The sequence below is a fragment of the Herpailurus yagouaroundi genome, unplaced genomic scaffold, assembly GCF_014898765.1.
Source record: "Herpailurus yagouaroundi ecotype Mexico unplaced genomic scaffold, PumYag 162, whole genome shotgun sequence".
Classification (NCBI taxonomy): domain Eukaryota; kingdom Metazoa; phylum Chordata; class Mammalia; order Carnivora; family Felidae; genus Herpailurus; species Herpailurus yagouaroundi.
The window spans coordinates 40,264,616-40,283,259 of record NW_024412403.1 but is presented as its reverse complement, the minus strand read 5'-3'; the positions used below and the strand labels follow the sequence as shown (position 1 = coordinate 40,283,259).

At 38.3% G+C, this 18,644-nt stretch overlaps 1 protein-coding gene across 4 annotated transcripts in view; it reads left to right on the top strand.

Annotated features, from left to right (window-relative positions):
* Window positions 1-455: 455 nt before the first annotated feature.
* The window catches only part of VGLL3 (vestigial like family member 3), a 49,426-nt gene continuing 31,237 nt past the window's right edge, over window positions 456-18,644 (top strand). The window contains exons 1-2 of one of the 4 annotated variants that reach the window (XM_040484226.1): window positions 456-611; window positions 14,705-14,822. In XM_040484226.1, coding sequence (XP_040340160.1) covers window positions 486-611; window positions 14,705-14,822 — 244 coding nt within the window. In that variant the 5' untranslated portion in view covers window positions 456-485. Of the gene's footprint in view, window positions 612-746; window positions 952-14,536; window positions 14,823-18,644 lie in introns of those variants that run through there. The other 3 variants (XM_040484224.1, XM_040484223.1, XM_040484225.1) reach the window with 3 other exon arrangements.

Below are 18,644 nucleotides of genomic sequence, written 5' to 3'. Positions count from 1 at the left end.
CCCCCTCCCTCTGCCCCCGCCTCCCGGTCCTCGCCCAGGCTCGAGCTCCGGTGATAGGACGAGCTCCGGGCGTGCATTGTGTATATGCAAACCAGAGTCCCGGCTCCCCGGGGCTGCCCTACCCCGCCGGGGCTGAGGCTGCGGCTGGAGCTGCGGTGGGTGCTGCTGTCCTCGCCGGAGCCCGGCGCTGTCATGCCCCCGCCGCGCGGCGGGCCGCTGAGTCCCGGAGCCGCTGTATAAGCGCAGGCAAGGGGACATTCGGAGGGGCTGAAGATGAAGGTGCCCGCGCATGGGCCCCCACTGATTGCCAACCCCTCCCGAGCCCGCGCCCAGCGCGGAGCCCGCGGCCGCCCAGGACCCGCCTTCGCCGCAGTAGCAGCTGGAGCAGCGACAGAGGAGGCAGCTACGGCGGTGGCGGCGGCGCCCGTCGCCGGAGCGCGTAGATCGGCGGCGGCAGCTCGGGGGCCGCCGCTGCCCCGGCTGCCATGAGTTGTGCGGAGGTGATGTATCACCCCCAGCCGTATGGAGCGCCCCAGTATCTGCCCAACCCTGTGGCAGCTGCAACCTGCCCCACAGCCTACTACCACCCGGCGCCCCAACCTGGCCAGCAGGTGAGTCACCGACCGGGCAGCCCGCCGGGGGCGGGGGCGGGGGCGAGGGGCACCGAGAGTATCTGTCTGGGACTGGGGCGACGTCCCGCCGGGACGGGTGGCGCGGAGGATGCTCTGGGACCTGCGGGAGCGCCCTTGAGCCGAAAGCCATTAGTAGGGAAGAGGAGAGGCTTCGGGAAGGGACGAGCACAGCAGCCTGGTGGACGGGTGGGGATTCATTACCTGGCTGGGGGCTTCATTGGCTGTTGTCGCCGGAGCTCAGAGGCTGGTCCTCATAGGCACCTTAGCTCTTTGGGCTCAGTTTTCTGAAACTCACCAAGGGCATCTGTCTTAGGAGTATGTGAGTAAACTTCCTTTAAATCAAATATCTTGTTTCCTTTGGAAAGGTGGAGTGTTTCAGGGTTTTGTGGATTAAGAGGATGAAATGTGTCACTGACATAGGGGAGGCTACCTGGACAGTGAGCTCATGGAATGACCTTTCTGGAACTTTTATGGTGGAATATCGATCTCGTGTAACGCCTGTCAAATGTTACTAGAATTTCTCTGTAGAGTCTGTCTTCTCATGACTGTGACTTAGAGGGCAGGAATTGATCCCAAAGTTCCTCATTCATTTTTAATTCTATCAAAGTGCAGAGGTGTTATAGTTCAGTCCGCTGGGAGTGTGTCGGTCTTCAAGAAGTAACTTTGGATCTCGGGATGTTGGATCTTCACCATGCTGGTGAGAGTGACTGAGAATGCTGTGGCTAAAAAGGGTTCTAGAACCAGGGAGATGATATAGTTCCTTTAGAAGGGAGGATAGGGTGTGGAGAATTTGGCACTAGGTACCCCTGGACATTCCTCTCTGGATACCAACAGAGTGTGTGTCAAGACTTAGTGCTACAGAGAACACATATGTGAGTATGTGGCACTAGCTTGTACCAAAGTAGATTCCTCAGACTTTGGGAATTGGGAGGGGGTTGATTTGGTGAGATTTAAAAAAATACAATTTACACACTCTGAGGTGGAGACACTTATCAGGGAACTAGATATGGTTTGGAGATTACCATCCACAGAATTTATTGATTGGGTTTTTTAAATTTCTTTGGAACCGTATGTTTTATTATGGTCTTAAGGGTTTGGCTCTTTAATTTATTATTATTGATATAGTTAGGTAATATTTTAATTTTAATTTCTGTATTCCCTTTACGTCTGTTTCTTTGCTATACTTGTAGTGCTACTCTTTGGAAAGAAATCATAATTTCTGCTTAGAATTTAGGGGCTGTAAAATTCAGCTGATTCTGGAACAGGGTACGTGCTAAACAATATTTACCTAGTAAACAATATAAGGTTAACAGGGCCAAGTAGGGCAAGAGAGGAAGGAGCCCCACTTTCTTGCTGTCTTTTTTTTTTTTTTTTTTTTTTTTTAATATTCAGCAGCTTCAGCATTGAAAGCAAGATATAAAGAGGAGATGGGAAAGCATTTTGTAATTTATGGTCAAGGGTGATGGGTTGAAAACATTTTGGCTATGCTGTTTGCTTTTCTTTGGGTTTAAATAGAAAAGACATAGGTAACCACTTAGGTACACATTAGGCAAGCGAGGCACAGAGATGCTGGATATGTTTTATGTGTTTTATAAACACTCAGTCCAAGCTAAACCAACCTATTTCCTCCTCTCCTTTCTTCCATCTTGGAGACTGTAGAACCTTTCAATTGTCAGTTGGAATGTGGACAAGCAACAGACTCAAAATTACTAACCATACAAAAAATGTATTTTCCCCTTAAAAAATAACTTGAGCTATAGAAGTTATGAATAGGGTTTTGTTTTATAGAATTATGAAAATAATTTCATTAATATATGAATATGTGGTGGAGCTTAGGATTGTGAGACTCTTGAACTAGAAAATAAAATTCAGCATCAGAAAAATTCTAAGTTACTCATCATAAAATACAGTTTTTGGTAAGAAGTAACTCCAGTACTCTCACTTTTGCAATAGCACTACAACTGAATCCCCAAATTTCATTCTTTTGCTAAGACCATCAACAAAATGAAGAATGAGCTTTCTTTTTTGCCTGAGTAGTCCACATTGATTAGTCGCACATATTATTAAGTATCAACTTTATTATACATTAGGGTTCTGTGGCTATCATTCAGGTAGATAATTAGGCTAAGTTGACTTTAAGAACTAAGTTGAAAGGTGTGCTTGGAAATTTTCATGTCACTCTTACTAAAATGACTTGTTCGAGGTTACTTTTTGTTGTTGTTAAGTAAAGAAACTATCTGACTATAACTGACTAGCAAAATGAAGAGACTTGATAGTCTAACTACTGTTCTTTTACTGTCAGGAGTTTATTTTGATGACCTATATTTTCTATTGGAAAAAAGAGCAAATCAGGAAATTCTTATCAGGCTGACAGCATTTTTAGACTATGTGGTGCGTGGGTGAAGTGGGACTAATATTGACTTGGCCCTATTGCAGTCATCCGAGAATACATATTTTCGTTGTTTTTGCATTCCATAAGGTTTTATCATTATTATCCATGAAGATTGTTTTCTCCGTACATGGGAAGTGACCCCTAATAGCATCTTGCCTTGGAGACAAAAATAAGGGCTACAACTCCTACTGCATTTGAAAAATTGATTTGTTAAGCAGAAAAAAGGAAAGCCGAAAAAGTGATAGAGTTATAAAGAAAGTTGAATGGTCATTTATAAAATGTTAGAAGAGAAAGCATTTAAATTTTGTATTACTTCTGTAATTGATTCTAATAGTGTAACTTTGAATTTATTTTTTCTCAAAACTGTGTAGCTCAGAAGTCCTTGTAAATTAATATATCATAATGGTTTATTATGATGGATTTCATACATAGGTATATTTTTTCCTCGTAGTGTATGATCATGTAGCTGAAAATTAGTTTTGAAGTAACAGGATATCATACTACAGGCATGTATACTCTGCTTTTCTCATAAAAGCACAAACATGCACCTGAAATTTTAAGTTCAGATTTTTTGTCAAGCATGTCATGCATTGTAGGTGGGTAATAGGTTAATGTCTTAAAAACATAGTTGCCTGCATTCACATCAGGCTGCACTATGATATGTTAGTTAGGCATACAGTAGGCTACATGAATTAAAATAATTTGTAAATATGTGTGCAGAGTAAATTTTGTAGTGCCTGACATAAATTACTAGAAATTGCATGGCTGTTAGTAAATCTCATAGTGTGCTTTATCCAGCCAGGAATTGCTAAGAGATGCTAAGCTCCCTGGTCCTCATGCCCACCATCTCTTTAACATCTCCTCAAGGGAACTCTTGACTCAGTCTCTCAGCACATACTCCAAAGGCATGATGACGCTGCAGAACATGTACAGAAAGGAATGTGCTTGTATTCTAACAGTGACAGTAGGAACTAAGACAAAAAAGTTTCCAAATATGTGTCAGGAAAAATTGAGGGAAGTGATATGAAATCATAGATTCCCTTCATACCCAGTGGATGTCGCATCTTAAATGTAGACAGTCTGTTACTGTCTAAATCTGCCCCCTACCCCGTTTATTTATAATGTGTACATTAGAAAGATACTTAAAGCTTTCAGAAATGTGTAGTTTATAGATGAGGTGATGAAAGCAGAAAAAAGTCGTCGCCATTTTCTTAATTGTGTGTAGGAGTTTTTAACCGTTACACTTTGAGCTTCATATAAGTTCAAGCATATTTACTCCGTCCTCTTCAAGGGTGACAGCTGGGGGAATCTGCATGCATGCTTTCACTTAAAAGAATTAAATGCTCTTAGGAGGCAGAAGTCCAGTTATAAGTTTATGAGGAGTTTTGTTTTGTTTTGTTTTGTTTTTTCAAACTATTTCTCTGGACTTTGCTACCTTGCTTAGGTCATAAAAACCCCTCAAAGATTCTTTTTGTCAGAAGACACCCTGAAAAACCATACTTCAACCCGTCCTTTTGCAAATGGGAAAATGTATGTTAATAGGGTTGAAATGCCTAGCAAAAATTCAAAACTGTTTGGTGACAAAATTAAGACCACCAGATGCCCTGCTCCCCAAAGTAGCATCTTTCCACCACGCCATCCCTGTCTCCTAGGCTCTTCTTTTCATTCTTTTTTTTTTTTTTTTTTTTTTTTTTTGCCATTGCACAATAGGCTTATTTTTGTCTTTACTGCTCCAAATCAACTTTTTGATAAAGAAGATTAATATGCAGTAGATTCTTTGGCCTTGGAATTTAAAATTCTTTCCAAGTCCTTGGTAGTGTACTTTTTTAGTTTAGGCATTCCAAAGTCCTTTTGAAAGCATTTGTATTATGCTAATGACTTTTGCTATCCATTCTGCATCCTTTGTTGATGGGGAAGAATATCCACTTAGTAAATGAACGTTTATTTATTTTAAAATAATCTTCAGGAAGTGGTATTAGCAGTCAGCTTTAAGTGCCTCATATATTACTGTTATTCCAACATAAGTTTAGATTCATTAAAAGGAAAGAATACGATTATATCCTAAATAGTTTCAATACACAGCCAACTTATTTAAGGTGGAGGATCCAATTTTCTTGCAACTGTAAGCAAGGACTTAAGTGGATTTATAAGAATTCATACAGGACTTATTTGAGAAAGAACAGTCCCTATAATTCCACCCTACACAAATTAACTTGCCTGCAGAGACTTAGAAGCTTAAAGTGCCCCATGGTTTTATGCTCCCAATAACTTTCCGCCAGAAAATTCAAAGCTAGAGAAAAAAAATTAAACTTTAAAATAACCAAACTTAACTGTTGTCTCTGGCAGTCAACCAGAATAGAGATTACAATAACGATAGTAAAGGAAGGCTTGGAATCCGTAAAATCGCGTGTGGTGAAGATATGTTCACCAGGAAACCAAATGCCAGGATGAGATGACATTCTTTGGAAAGGAAAGGGTATTTTGGATAGATGCAAGGAAGTCCTGCTTCACCTAACACTTAACGTCCCCCATCTCACAAAGCTGGGGATGGCAGGGACATGAGCCATGCCAAAGTAAATGAGGGTGTTCACAAGGTAAAACCTTGCTATCCTCAGTGTCACTCTTTGGGCTATTACAGCAAAGATGCTGAGCTGACCCCTTTGGGTAGTATATATGTTTCTGTCTTGTATCTTTCTGTGCAAAGGGAATGTTCAACAAGACTGTAAATTTTATGCTCAGGATGCTTAGGGCAGATCTGAGAGCAAACTTGTACATCATACTTTTTGTCTGTCATTCTAAAACCTGGGCACTGAACTTGAATCCAATTCCCATAGGCCCTGTTTCCAGCTAGCTTAAAAAAAAAAAAAAAAATCCCAAACTAATTCATCCAGTAATAGTTAATAACTTAAGGTATTATCTCCAGAGAAATGTTTTTATTCAAGAAACAAAAGCAGTCTAACATTTGAATTTCAAGCTCTGGGAGAGACAGTGAAGGAAATAATTTTGGGCAAAACTCTGCCCTGAATCTTTCAAAAAGCACCTCTTTAAGCAGCTGATTTTCTGCTTTAACTATTCATTTAGGAAGACCCAACAATGCCTTGAACCATTAGATCCAAACATCTGCTGCTAAAAATGAGTCATATATGCCATATTTATAGATATTTCAGTGGACACCAGATTTATGCCAGTAATTTACAAGTGTGGTTTGAACTGGGGTAGCTGAACTATTTTTCACTTGTCTTATGCTTTAGTAGAGGGGATGAAAAAGAAAGAACAGAAAGGAAGAATGACCTAAAGTGAACAGGTGTCCTTTCCTCTTAAAACTGTATGGTTTTGGTATGCCAAAACACTTGTCCTTGCGGGATGGAGTGGTGGAGGTCGGGGGGGGGGGGGCCCGCGGCGCGGTGCGGAGATGTGGAAGGATGCATCCTTTCTTGTTACTATGAAGTTACATAAAGGAGATACCAAAACTAATTCCTAGGAATTGGGCTAGATGACCCGTGTCTAGAAATGAGTTAGTCTTCGATGGTCTGTAGGGTTTTTTTGGCTAGTGTCCTGAAAAATCAGAAGAGGCGGCCAATGTAAGAAACAAAATTAAGTGTGAATTTGTCTAGAGCTCCAGCATGTTGCTTATTAGGATACAGAATAGGACAAGACCTCTGAGATAATCAAGTCTCAAAATTCCTCATTTTCAAAAGAGGAAGCTAAGGGCTGGAGGGCTCGGTGGCTTACCTAGATTCATGGACTGATTTTAGTCAAATCCTCCTTCCTATTCCAGTTCTCTTTCTATTATGTGCTCTTCCCGTCTTGACTTCATTGGCACAAGAAAACAATTAGTAATTTGCCTCTTACCTTCTTACTTTTTTTTTTTTTTTTAATTTTTTTTTCAATGTTTATTTATTTTTGGGACAGAGAGAGACAGAGCATGAACGGGGGAGGGGCAGAGAGAGAGGGAGACACAGAATCGGAAACAGGCTCCAGGCTCTGAGCCATCAGCCCAGAGCCTGACGTGGGGCTCGAACTCACGGACCGCGAGATCGTGACCTGGCTGAAGTCGGACGCTTAACCGACTGCGCCACCCAGGCGCCCCCCTTCTTACTTTTCTTATTTAAAAATTTTAAAATATTAGCTCCTTGGAGAAATTAGACAATTAGCCTTATGGATAAACTGTGAGGTTCTCTTTATTTACCATTGCCCTTCCCATGCTCTGCCAACTAACTATAAGCAGCCTGAGTTTAGGGATAGGCTATGACTTTCACCTAGTGGCTCCATGTCTTTGCACAATTACTGAGAGGAAGCAGAAGTTAATTGACAATTTGATAAATAACAGATACATTTTTAAAAATGAAGTCCTACCCTATGTCTAGTAAATAGGCTTATAAAAACATATCAGAAATTCACACACTGAAAACTTGTTTCATTCAAAGTAGTCAGTTTGAGAGAGAACACATACCTCTAAGATGTGATCATTGCTTAAAGTATTTTGGGAATGCAAATTTTGAAATTCTCTGTAAGCATGTGGTACATTTTTTTTCTTTTTGAAAATCCTCAAAACTGGAAAATTTTCATCCTTGGAGGAGAAGGTTTTGATTTTTGATAATGACCAGAATCATTGAGAGGCAAGTATGCTCAAAAATAGCTGGTCAAGTTAATATTATTTTTGGTTTGCTCCTCCCTACTGTTAAGAAAAATAAAAACAAGACAAAACAAACACAGAATCTTGAGTTGTGACTGTATCTCACAAAATAGGCTCTGCTCACATTTTCAAAATAGGATTTCCAGAAAAATGGTAGGCAATTGTATTATGTATCTGATTTGCCAAGGGGACAGTACATTCTTAGATACAGAATTCAGTTTTATCTAGATGCACATATATTTTGAATGTTTATTTCTGCATGTTTTAGTAGCCAAAACTCTGATAGATGTTTACATTTCTATTTTTTTAAGTTTATTTATTTATTTTGAGAGAGACAGAGAGAGACAGAGAGAATGCGTGCATGTGTGTGTGGGAGGGGCAGAAAGAGAGGGAGAGAGAGAATCTGAAGCAGGCTCCGCACCGTCAGCATAGAGTCCAACGTGGGGCTTGAACTCACAAACTGTGAGATCATGACCTCAGCAGAAATCAAGAGTCTGATGCCTAACTGACTGAGCCACCCAGGTGCTCCCACATTTCAGTTTTTTTTTTTTTTTTTTTTTTTTAATACTACAAGTAACTTTGACTCTCCTTCGTTATGTGATGCCATTTGATACCTTGCTGGTCTGGGGCTTCTGTTTACTTATTCGATTAGAATAAGTATATAGAGACCCTTTTCCTTCAGTCCACGGTCTTGGCACATGCTTTGGAGTCAGACAGAAATGGGTTCTAATCCTATCTCCGCCATTTACTAGTTAGATGATCCTAGCCAAGCAAATCAGTTTCTGCATATGTAAATTGGGAATAATTATTTGGACAATATTTGTATGTGAATGTTTGAGAGAGGTGCGCGAAATAATATATATAAAAGGTCTGTGGCATAGCTTCTTTATCCTAACCCACCCTCCCTTAACCTGATTCCTCCTCCTTTTCCAAACAGGCTAAGGACCAGAATTTCAAATCTCTCTGAAATATTTTAAAAAATCTGTTGCCAAGTGAATTCAGAAAAAAATATGATCAAGGAGCAATTACCTGCTTTTATGGCACTTTACCCTTTCAGACATGCAAACATTTTGAAACATTTACTCCAGGCTCGTGGTCCTTTCTTATAGGCTCAAACCTTGTTTTTGAACATAAAAGAAGCATTGCCTTTGGAGAAGAGAGCCAGTAGAAATTGAAAAAAGAAAAGAAAAAGAAAAAAGAATGAAAAAAAAAAAAAAGTAAAAGCTGTTTCCAAATATCCAATGATTCATTAAAATACTTTTGTTTTTTTAGGAAAAGAAGTTTCCACATATGCACAGTAATCATTTGGCATTTTGTAAGCTTAAGCCTTGGGGAGTTAGTGGTATTTGGCTCCTGACATGGAAGTTTCTCTTGTCAGACAAATCCTTTCCCCTGCACATTCCTGTGAGAGTTTGTTCCTGCTGTGCCTTATGGCAGGCTGTAAAGTGGTTGGGTATGGCTTACATTGCCTGGGCCTACTCCTTCATACTGTGGCTTTAACCTCTTTTTGTGAGTTAGTTTTAACTTTGTGGCTGCTCACTTCGCCCTTGTTGCACGTAACCTGAGGGTCATTTCGCCTGGGGGAAATTCGGCATGACTCTGAAATGGAGATGAGCCAGTTAATGTGCTCTAAGTAAACCAGCTTGTAGGTGTTGAAGTCCCTTTTGATGACGTCTTTATTTAGTTAAGGATTCTGATTCTTCGGTCTCCGAAGAAAAGCCTCAACATTTCTGAGACTTGAATATTTTTAGGAAGTGATTGTGCCTCTTGAGAAAAATATCAACTAGATTGCCTTTTGACCTTGATTCAGGAAATCTAGGTTCTGATGACTTGAGATTTATTCTTACCGTTTTGAATGTTATATATTATTCTCAAGAAAGAATGTGACACCAGGCAAGTTTCGTTCCAAGGAGCAAACACCAAGTGAATACAGAATATGGCAAAAGTGTACATGAATAATTTACTTAGTTAAAAATAGGCAAAGAATTGATTTACAGTCACCAAAGCACAGATACCAGAAAGTAGTTAAGGCTTAAGAGCCTGTAGAGAAGAATATTAAGATGGTGTGATTGTCAGCATATGAGTCAATTGCTGTTTAAATTCTGTCCCTGTTTTCTTTGTGTTCACACTTCATATTTTTTAAATGTATGCAAATTGCTCAACATCATTAGTCATTAGGGAAATGTAAATCAAAACCACAATGAGGTACCACTTCATACCCACTAGGATGGTTATAACTGTAATAATAATTCTTTTAAGAATCCAGAAAATAACAAGTGTTATCTTTCTGCCAAAGAAGTAGACAAATTGGACCCATAGTACATTGCTGGTGGGAATCTAAAATGGTTCAGCTGCTGTGGAAAGTTTGGCAGTTCCCTAATAAGTTAAGCATCATGTTATCATATGACCCAGCTATCATATATACCTATCTAAAAGAACTGAAAAGAGGAATGCAACCAAATACATGTACACACATATTCGTAACAGCACTATCTGCAATAGCCAGAAGGTGGATATGACTCAAATGTCCATCCGTGGATACAAGGATAAACAGATCGTGGTGTATACATATAATGAAATATTATTTGGCTATAAAAAGAATGAAGTACTGGTACAATGTGAATGAACCTTAAAAACATTATGCTAAGAGAAAAAAGCTAGAAGCAAACAAGTCACATATGAATGATTTCATTTATATGAAATATCCAGAATAGATAAACTCATAGAGACAGAATGCACATTGGTGGCTATCATGGACTGATGGAGAGGAGTCAAAGAATGTGGAGTTAATACTTAACAGGTACAGAATTTCCTTTTGGGGTGATGAAATGTTTTGGACTAGATAGAGATGGTGACTGCACAAAATTCTCAATGTACTAAATGCCCCAGAATCATTCACTTTTAAAAGGTTAATTTTAGGGGCGCCTGGGTGGTTCAGTCAGTTAAGCATCCGACTTCAGCTCAGGTCATGATCTCACAGTTTGTGAGTTCAAGCCTTGCATCGGCCTCTGTGCTGATAGCTGAGAGCCTGGAGCCTGCTTCAGAATCTGTGCCTCCCTCTATCTCTCTGCCTCTCCCCCGCTCGTGCTCTGTCTCTGTCTCTCAAAAATAAACGTTAAAAAAAAATTTAAGAGGTTAATTTATGTGTGAATTTCACCTCAATGAAAAAAAAGTTTAAGAAAATTGGGATATCTATCAGGAGAGCAAAACGGGAAAAAAAAAAAAAAGATATACAGTACCAAGTGTTGACAGGGATATGGAACAACAGGAACTCTCATAAACTGGCATTGGATGTGTAAATTGGTTAAAATCAGCCCTATCTGCTAGGGCTGAACGTCTAAAACTGCGTGCAATGATATGCATGAATCTCATGAACATGATGTGGGGTGAAAGGGGCCAGACACAAAAGGGTACGTGCTGTATGATTTCATTTATATAAAGTACAAAAGACAGTTATAGCTAATCTACATTGATGGAGTCTGGATAGTGGTTGCTGTTGAGGAGGTAGTGGCTTGAAGGAAGTAAGTGCCTCCTGGGTCCTGATGATGTTCTAGTCCTTGATCTCTAGTTAGTTTCATTGGTATGCTCAGTTTATGAAGTTTATGAACTATACATTTGTGATATGTAGCCTTTCCTGTTTATACCATTCCTCAATAAATATTTAAAAAGTATGCAAATTCAGTGTTAGCATTTTAGGAAATTTTCAGGTCATTTGGATACTTTAGAATTCTTTAATATTTAGTGGTATTGATGGTGAAGCTAAAAGAGAGAGAGAGAGAGAGAGAGAGAGAGAGAGAGAGTGTTTGTGTGGTAAATGTAAATATTTAAGTTGGTTCACTATATTTGTGAAAGTTGACTCAACTTTATCTGAAAAGCGAGAATGATAGATGTGATTTATGTCCTGCCTGTTGGGAACTGGATCATAGGCCCCCCTTTCCATTTTATGTTTTTGATGTGTTTTTTTTTTTTTTTTTAATTTATTTACTTAAATTTATTTCTACTTCATAGAAAACCTGTCTTAAAGAGCTGGGAGAGAAAAACAAAAAGTGTATTTTAAATTCATTCCAAAAAATTGTATTTAAGTAGAGTCTCTACATATATTTTTATAAAATCACAGGTGTTTGCCTATTAAGAGGAATAATATATAAGTGTGTATTTATATAAATGCACATGTGTAAATACAGCCATGTGTTACATGTGTATGAAATATTAATGATAGGGGATATATGCATCCATAAACAGAGAAATGATTTTTAGAAAATAAGCTAATGAAAGGTATTTTGATCTAGTGGCAGATTTTGTTCACATTTTCCCCATTCCATATTAAATTTTTCATATGTAAATTTCAAGTTAATTCATTTGTATACAACCATTCAACAATTGGTCAAAAAAGAATAACATGAAATTATGTAACATTTAGAAAATTGGATAGTCTTAAATAAACTAAATATCTATAGATTAAATTCCACTGCCATCAATTAATAAATTAAGACATTTTATTATTGCTATTATTGGTTATAATAATATGCTACCTTTCTACCAGGATTTGCACTTGACAATCTTTTACATATATATAATGCTCTAATTAATTTTATTTCTTCTAAGAAATATTTGCTCCTTGGGATAGAATAAAACACTGCCTTTCTTTGGATCATTAGCCCAGCCCAGGGCTCTTTCACTTAAAGAATAAATGTAAATTTAAACAAATGAAACAATTAGATGAAAAATCTTACTCTCACACACTGATGCTGAACTGGACATTGGCAGGAATAAAAAACCAGTTCCATAGATAATAATGAACACCAGTGGACAGTGAAGTCACTCTCTAGATGAGTTTTAAACTCCTTTCCTTTATAAAAACAGTGCTTCTTAATATGCCGGAGTACTCAGCAGAGAGGGTCTGTGTATGCTTTAATGGTATAACTTCAGATAAATACACATGCACACAGAGACATAGCACTGTGATTTGACTAATAAATTGTAATATTTGTTTATTTTATAATGGAATTTAAAGTCAGGAGTAACTTTCAAGGCCATTTAGTTCAATCCCCTTATTTTATACATAACCTTTGTTACTGTGGTGTTTTTACTATTGAAGTTAAGTTTAAACATGTTCAAACCTGTGCAAAACAGATTGGAAGAAATATCACCACACAGTCATTACAATCGCCTATTCATCAGCAAGGCATATTCACTCACAGGAATGAATTATTTATTCATCAACCAGCGATAACCCTATTGACACAGATTTTAAATAAAAAGTAATACATATATTTATAAATAACAGCTCCTAAATAATAACCAACAGCTCATAATATACATTTCAGGGCCCACTTCACACAAGAACAGCATATTCATTGCTCGGGGAAAGGGTTCAATTTATTGAATGATGCATTTATAATTTGGTGCTATAGGTTTTTGAAGCTAGTAATTACATTAGAAACATGAGTCTAGGTTATGTGTTATGATAACATTTGCAAAACTGTGTGCTTACTGAGTACTCTAGAATGATTTTTTTTTCTACTCACATTTATTGTCCAGCATATATATTTTTTTCTGAAATAAAAATGGTATAACAAAGAATCAGATTTTAGAGGTATACAATGATTAGGGTAATAAATTTTATAATAAATTTTATAATCTTTAGCAGTGTTTTCTTATATATGATTCACAATGAAGTTGCTGCTTATAAAAATAATATGTGCTCAGTGGAAAACATATTTGGAATATTGAAAAGCAGGACTAACAAATACAAATATGTTTTCAGTGGAAAACATATTTGGAAATATTGAAAAGCAGGACTAACAAATACAAAACTTACTAACCGGAAAACAATAACATATCATGTTGGTGATTTCCCCCCCCCACACCAAATACGCCTCCCCTGCCTTTCTACAACATGCATAAATATACCTGCGTGTTTTTATTGTGCATTCAGGCTCTACCATTCTCATGCTCTGTGACCTTTAGCAAGTTACCTCAATTCTCTGTGCCTTTGTTCCTTCATCTTTAAAATATGGATAGTGGTAGTAACCATGGTACAGAATTATAAAAATTAAGTGATGTAATAAATTCAAAGTTTTATAAGAGTGCCTGGCATAATATGTATTAACTATTATTATAGCTATGATCATATGTTTTAAAAATATTTTAAAATCATCAAAAATTTCTCATTTTTATTTGAAAGCCACCCCAGTCATTGGTAGCATATTGTATTATTTTCAGTAAGCCATAATATTATCTTTTTTCCCCCCTCCATGATAATGGTGGCAAGTGGGACATCTGCAAAATATGTTCCATGAAAAATGGATCTTCACACAGACTTATGTTGTCATTTTAGTTTGATTTTTGAGAAATGAGTTTGGCACATCTGCCAAATCCTTTCATAAGATGCTACATTCCTGTTTTTATTTTAGTTTATTTCATTTATGGAAAGTTCTTTTCTTCCCCACTCCTCCCACAGGCACCCCCTCTTAGCCCCCATTCCTCCCTGTCCCAAACTATAATGTTGATGTACATTTAAAACTTTAAAATAAAAAAAAAAATGGATCAGAAACTGGAAGGAATCTGTCACTTTTTAAAAGTCATTCTCCTTTTGATATATTTAGATTACCAAAAAACAAAAACATAAAACAAAACCAAAAAACCAAACCTGTCTTTTACACTGTGAAAATGTACTGTCTGATAATAAGTGACCTTTCTTTCAGGGTGGGAAGGAGAAGACTGGTTTGGGGAGGGGAAAGAATGGAGGAAAACAGACGAAGAATCAGTTTGCAAACATGTGTTAATATTTAGATTTTTTTAAGTGAAAAGTTAAGTAGTTAATGCTTTTTTACAAACTGTCTTTGATACCGTGTTTTGTTTATTCCATCCCAGAAGAAGTTAGCGGTATACAGCAAGATGCAGGACTCTCTGGAAGTCACCCTTCCCAGCAAACAAGAGGAGGAGGAGGATGAGGAGGAGGAGGAGGAGGAGGAGGAGAAAGACCAGCCTGCCGAGATGGAGTACCTTAACTCTCGCTGTGTCCTTTTCACTTATTTCCAGGGAGACATTGGGTCAGTAGTGGATGAACACTTCTCAAGAGCTTTGGGCCAAGCCAGCACCCTCCATCCAGAATCTGCCATTTCAAAAAGCAAGATGGGGCTAACCCCACTATGGCGAGGTAAGAATTCAAAAGCAGATGCTCTCCAGGGCACTGTCTCTGTTTTGCAACTGCCTGTACCAGGTTCCAGCTGGAGACTTGCCCCTGGAGGACGGATATCCACTTGCTTTTTAATTTTTAAGGACAGCAAGGAATTTCTTTCAGACAAACAGCTGGATCAGTTTTGTCACATGTGGAATGCAGGGTCGGAAAGGATGCAGTCACACCCCTTAAATTCCTCATGGAAAGTAGTGATGCAACCAGCCTGAGTTTATAGTGGCAGGACGGAGCTGTGAAGCACCATTCCTTAAGCCCCAGTGGCCCAATTTGGATCTCTAAATAATAGGCGTGCCTAGATCAGCTTTTAGAAATTAGCTCTTGCTCATTCCACTAGGTGCTACGTGGTGACATAGCAGAAATCTGAGTCTGACCCAGGAGTACAAACTTTAAAAGCCTTCAGTGTTTTCTTGATAGTTTTCTCTGTCCTGCTTTGTTGTGGTATGAACTCTTTCAGTTTACAGCCCAGACATTATTGACTGTGTCTGCATGGTTTAGGCTGTTGTTCTTGCCTTGGTCAAGGTAAAGCAGTACATGGGGCATCCTCTTCTCTATTTCCTTCTCTGTAGAGGTCACAAAGGTGTGTTTGAACTGATTACTGGCTCACAGAAGATCATTGGATGGCATCTAATTGGGCAATGACAAGATTAGGGGAAAATTACGCATCATTTAATGCTAGTTGTAGAGAAATGCGTTATGGATGTTTCTTTTGAACTCACCTGGTTATAAGAAGCCTCTAGTAAAATCATTCTCAAAGTGTGGTTTCCTGTACCAGGAACATGAGCATCACATGGGAGCTTGTTAGAAATGCAGGATTTTCAGGCCGCACCCGAGAATCTCAGACCTACTGAATCAGAACAAACTGTGTTTTAGCCAGCCCTCCTGGTGATTCTAATACAGGCTCAAGTTTGAAAATCCTTAATCTAGTGCTGTTAAAAACAAAGATTGCAGGCCCCTAACTCAGACCTATTAAATCAGAGTCTTCAGAGGGAGACTCTGGGAATCACATCTTAACAAGTGCCCCAAGTGATCCTATGGTGAGGGAAGGCTGGCCACCTGTGGTAGAGGGCAGGGAAGAGGGCAGGTGCTACATGGTCATTTCCTGTCAGCATCAGAGGAATGGTTCTGCTCCACTGTAGGGGAGGTTGTGCTGGATGAAATTGCCAGGCCTGACCTATTTGCCGGCTTGCCTTCCTTCCTTCCTCCTTTCTCCCTTTTAGTACATATGAAGAACACTAAGATCGTAGTGACTGTAGAGAGGAAGGTGGAATGCACATTCAATAAATGGTAGACCTCGATAGAAATGATTCGGGAAGCATAATTGCTTTATTTGATTAGTAAATGTTACAGATTTCCCACAAAATTGAGAACTGAGTCCTTCTTGGAGGCCTAAGATGTTTGTGGAATCAACCAATATCCTGTTTGGTAGCATGTGGTAAATACTTTTAATATGTGTGGAAGGTAAAAACAGGAAAACTTCAGTAAATTGGCTGACTTTCATAAATAGTCTGTATCTCAATAATAAATCATGTCAGGATAATCTGTCATTGGAGAGTATTAAATACAATGCCTACTTTTTTTTCTTTTCTTTTCTTTTTTTTTTTAAACGTAGTGGTATACACAGCCTAGGAATCATTTAATCTGGAATATAGAAACAAGAGTCCCAAATTATAGTTAGATGTGAGTGATTAGTAAGTATTAAAACCAGGATAGTTTTAAGTGAGGTATAGTATATATGCAAAAACTCTATAATAATCCAGTGTTTTCCCTTTATCCATGTGACTAAATAGAAATCTTTGGACTGATTTCAAATTTCCATATAGAAAGGATAGAGAATGGTAATGTTTCAGCAACTACTATTACAATTTTCTTGGGATTATTTTATATTTGGTCTTCAAACCTACCTCCTGTTTCATTCCTTGACATACACAGCAAATGTTAAAGGTACTGCTATGTAGTGGAAATATATCAGTGAACAGGAGAGCCTAAGCCTCTGTGTTCATGGAGCTTTTTAGTGAAAGAGAAAGGTACGAAGTATAGAATGAAATGCTAGGTGTGGATTTACTTAGGGTGACAATAGATGCTGTCTCTGAGACCATTACATGTGATAAGAGTGGTCTTCATCATGTGAATATCTATGGGGAAGTTATTTGAAGCAGCGGGAACAGCCGGTACAAAAGCCCTATGGAAGGACTGAGCTTAGAGTGTCCGATGAGAAGCAATAGTGCTGCCATGAGTGGAATGAGAAGCAGAGTGACAGGCAGAGACTAGAATTTTTAGGGCTTTGTGTGTCAGTTTAGTGTATCAGGGTAGTGCAGGCAAATGCAGCCGATACTTTAATTTCCATCTCTTCCTCTCCCACTAAGACTAGGTATATCGTATCTAGTTTTCTCACCTCATTTTCCCTCAACATAATGCATTTCTACCTGGAAAATAAAGAATAAATATAAATTGAATGATTATGACTGAATTAGATGAATCAAGTTCATACCATTTATCCCAGATTAGAAAATAAAAAAGTTGTCAATGTAGAATTTATTAGCATTGAGTATGACATTTTTGGTTATAGTTTCCTTGTGTGTAAAATAAGGGGGATGAATGAAATGATTGCTAAAATCTTGTCTCTGCAAGCTTCTGTGATTTCAAGTGTATTTTTTTACTTTCCATTTGTGGTACAACTTTTCCATAGTTGTTTAGTTGTGAATTAGTCGATTTTTAATAAACGGAAATAACTTGGATGTGATTTAAAGGAGATCCACAAAAATATAAATAAAGATTTAGAAAATAATATTGTTAAGAGAGGTGTAATAAATTGAGATTCCCATGTTTAGTGAAGAGAGTTACCAGTAATTTTGTGTTAATTGCCAAAGTAACACAGGTTTGGATAATGCGGTCATTGGATTCTCCTTGTTTTGGGGTTCTAGTGTGGGCCTTACAATGTCTGATGGCAACATGATCTTGGATTAATTAGTTAACATTGCTCTGAACTCAATTTAAATTACAGTATGTGTTTATTGATATATGTTTCCTTGGGTTATTGTAAGGATTCTATGATAATGCATATGAATGATTTGTGACACACGGCTTTATGCAAGGTGCTAAACAATGATGCCTTTTCTCTCTTCCTTAAGTAAGTTTCCACTCATTTGGCATATAGAAAACCAACCTTGGGTTTTTACCCAGAAATATTCTTTGAATTTCTGGCAAAAACACAGTGTCTTGGACAAAGTAGCTACTCAACACTATTGACAATGTTGATGGCCATAGCAGTGATAGTTTATGCAGGAGCACTAGCCAGCTGTACTAAATTAACGGGTCTAATTTATGGCATGAAGTTTTTACAGTGCTACACAAGTGGTATAGTGCTACGAAGGAATTTAAAACTGAGTTATGTTTGGTTGCAGAATATATTTCCACAGTAAATCTTTAGACAAGGATAGAGTGTCAGCTAATAATGGAATAATGGTCATACTTTGAGTGTGTGTCCTGATGGAGTTAGGAAAGTCCTCTTTAGGTGTTTTGCAGCTTTTAGGCAAACAATTGATAGGAAATATTTGTACTCTATTTGACACAACATCACATCGATGACCTCTTATCCCAGTATACATTCTTACTAATAGGGCTTCTCAGTTGAGAAAACCTAATGAATCTAATGGCCCTGTTATCCCCATCTAAATAGAAACACTGGCTTCAAATATGTCTGTGTATTGATCTCAGTGCCCAAGTGTTATTACAGAAAGTGTGTGTGTGTGTGTGTGTGTGTGTGTGTGTGTGTGTGTGTGTGTG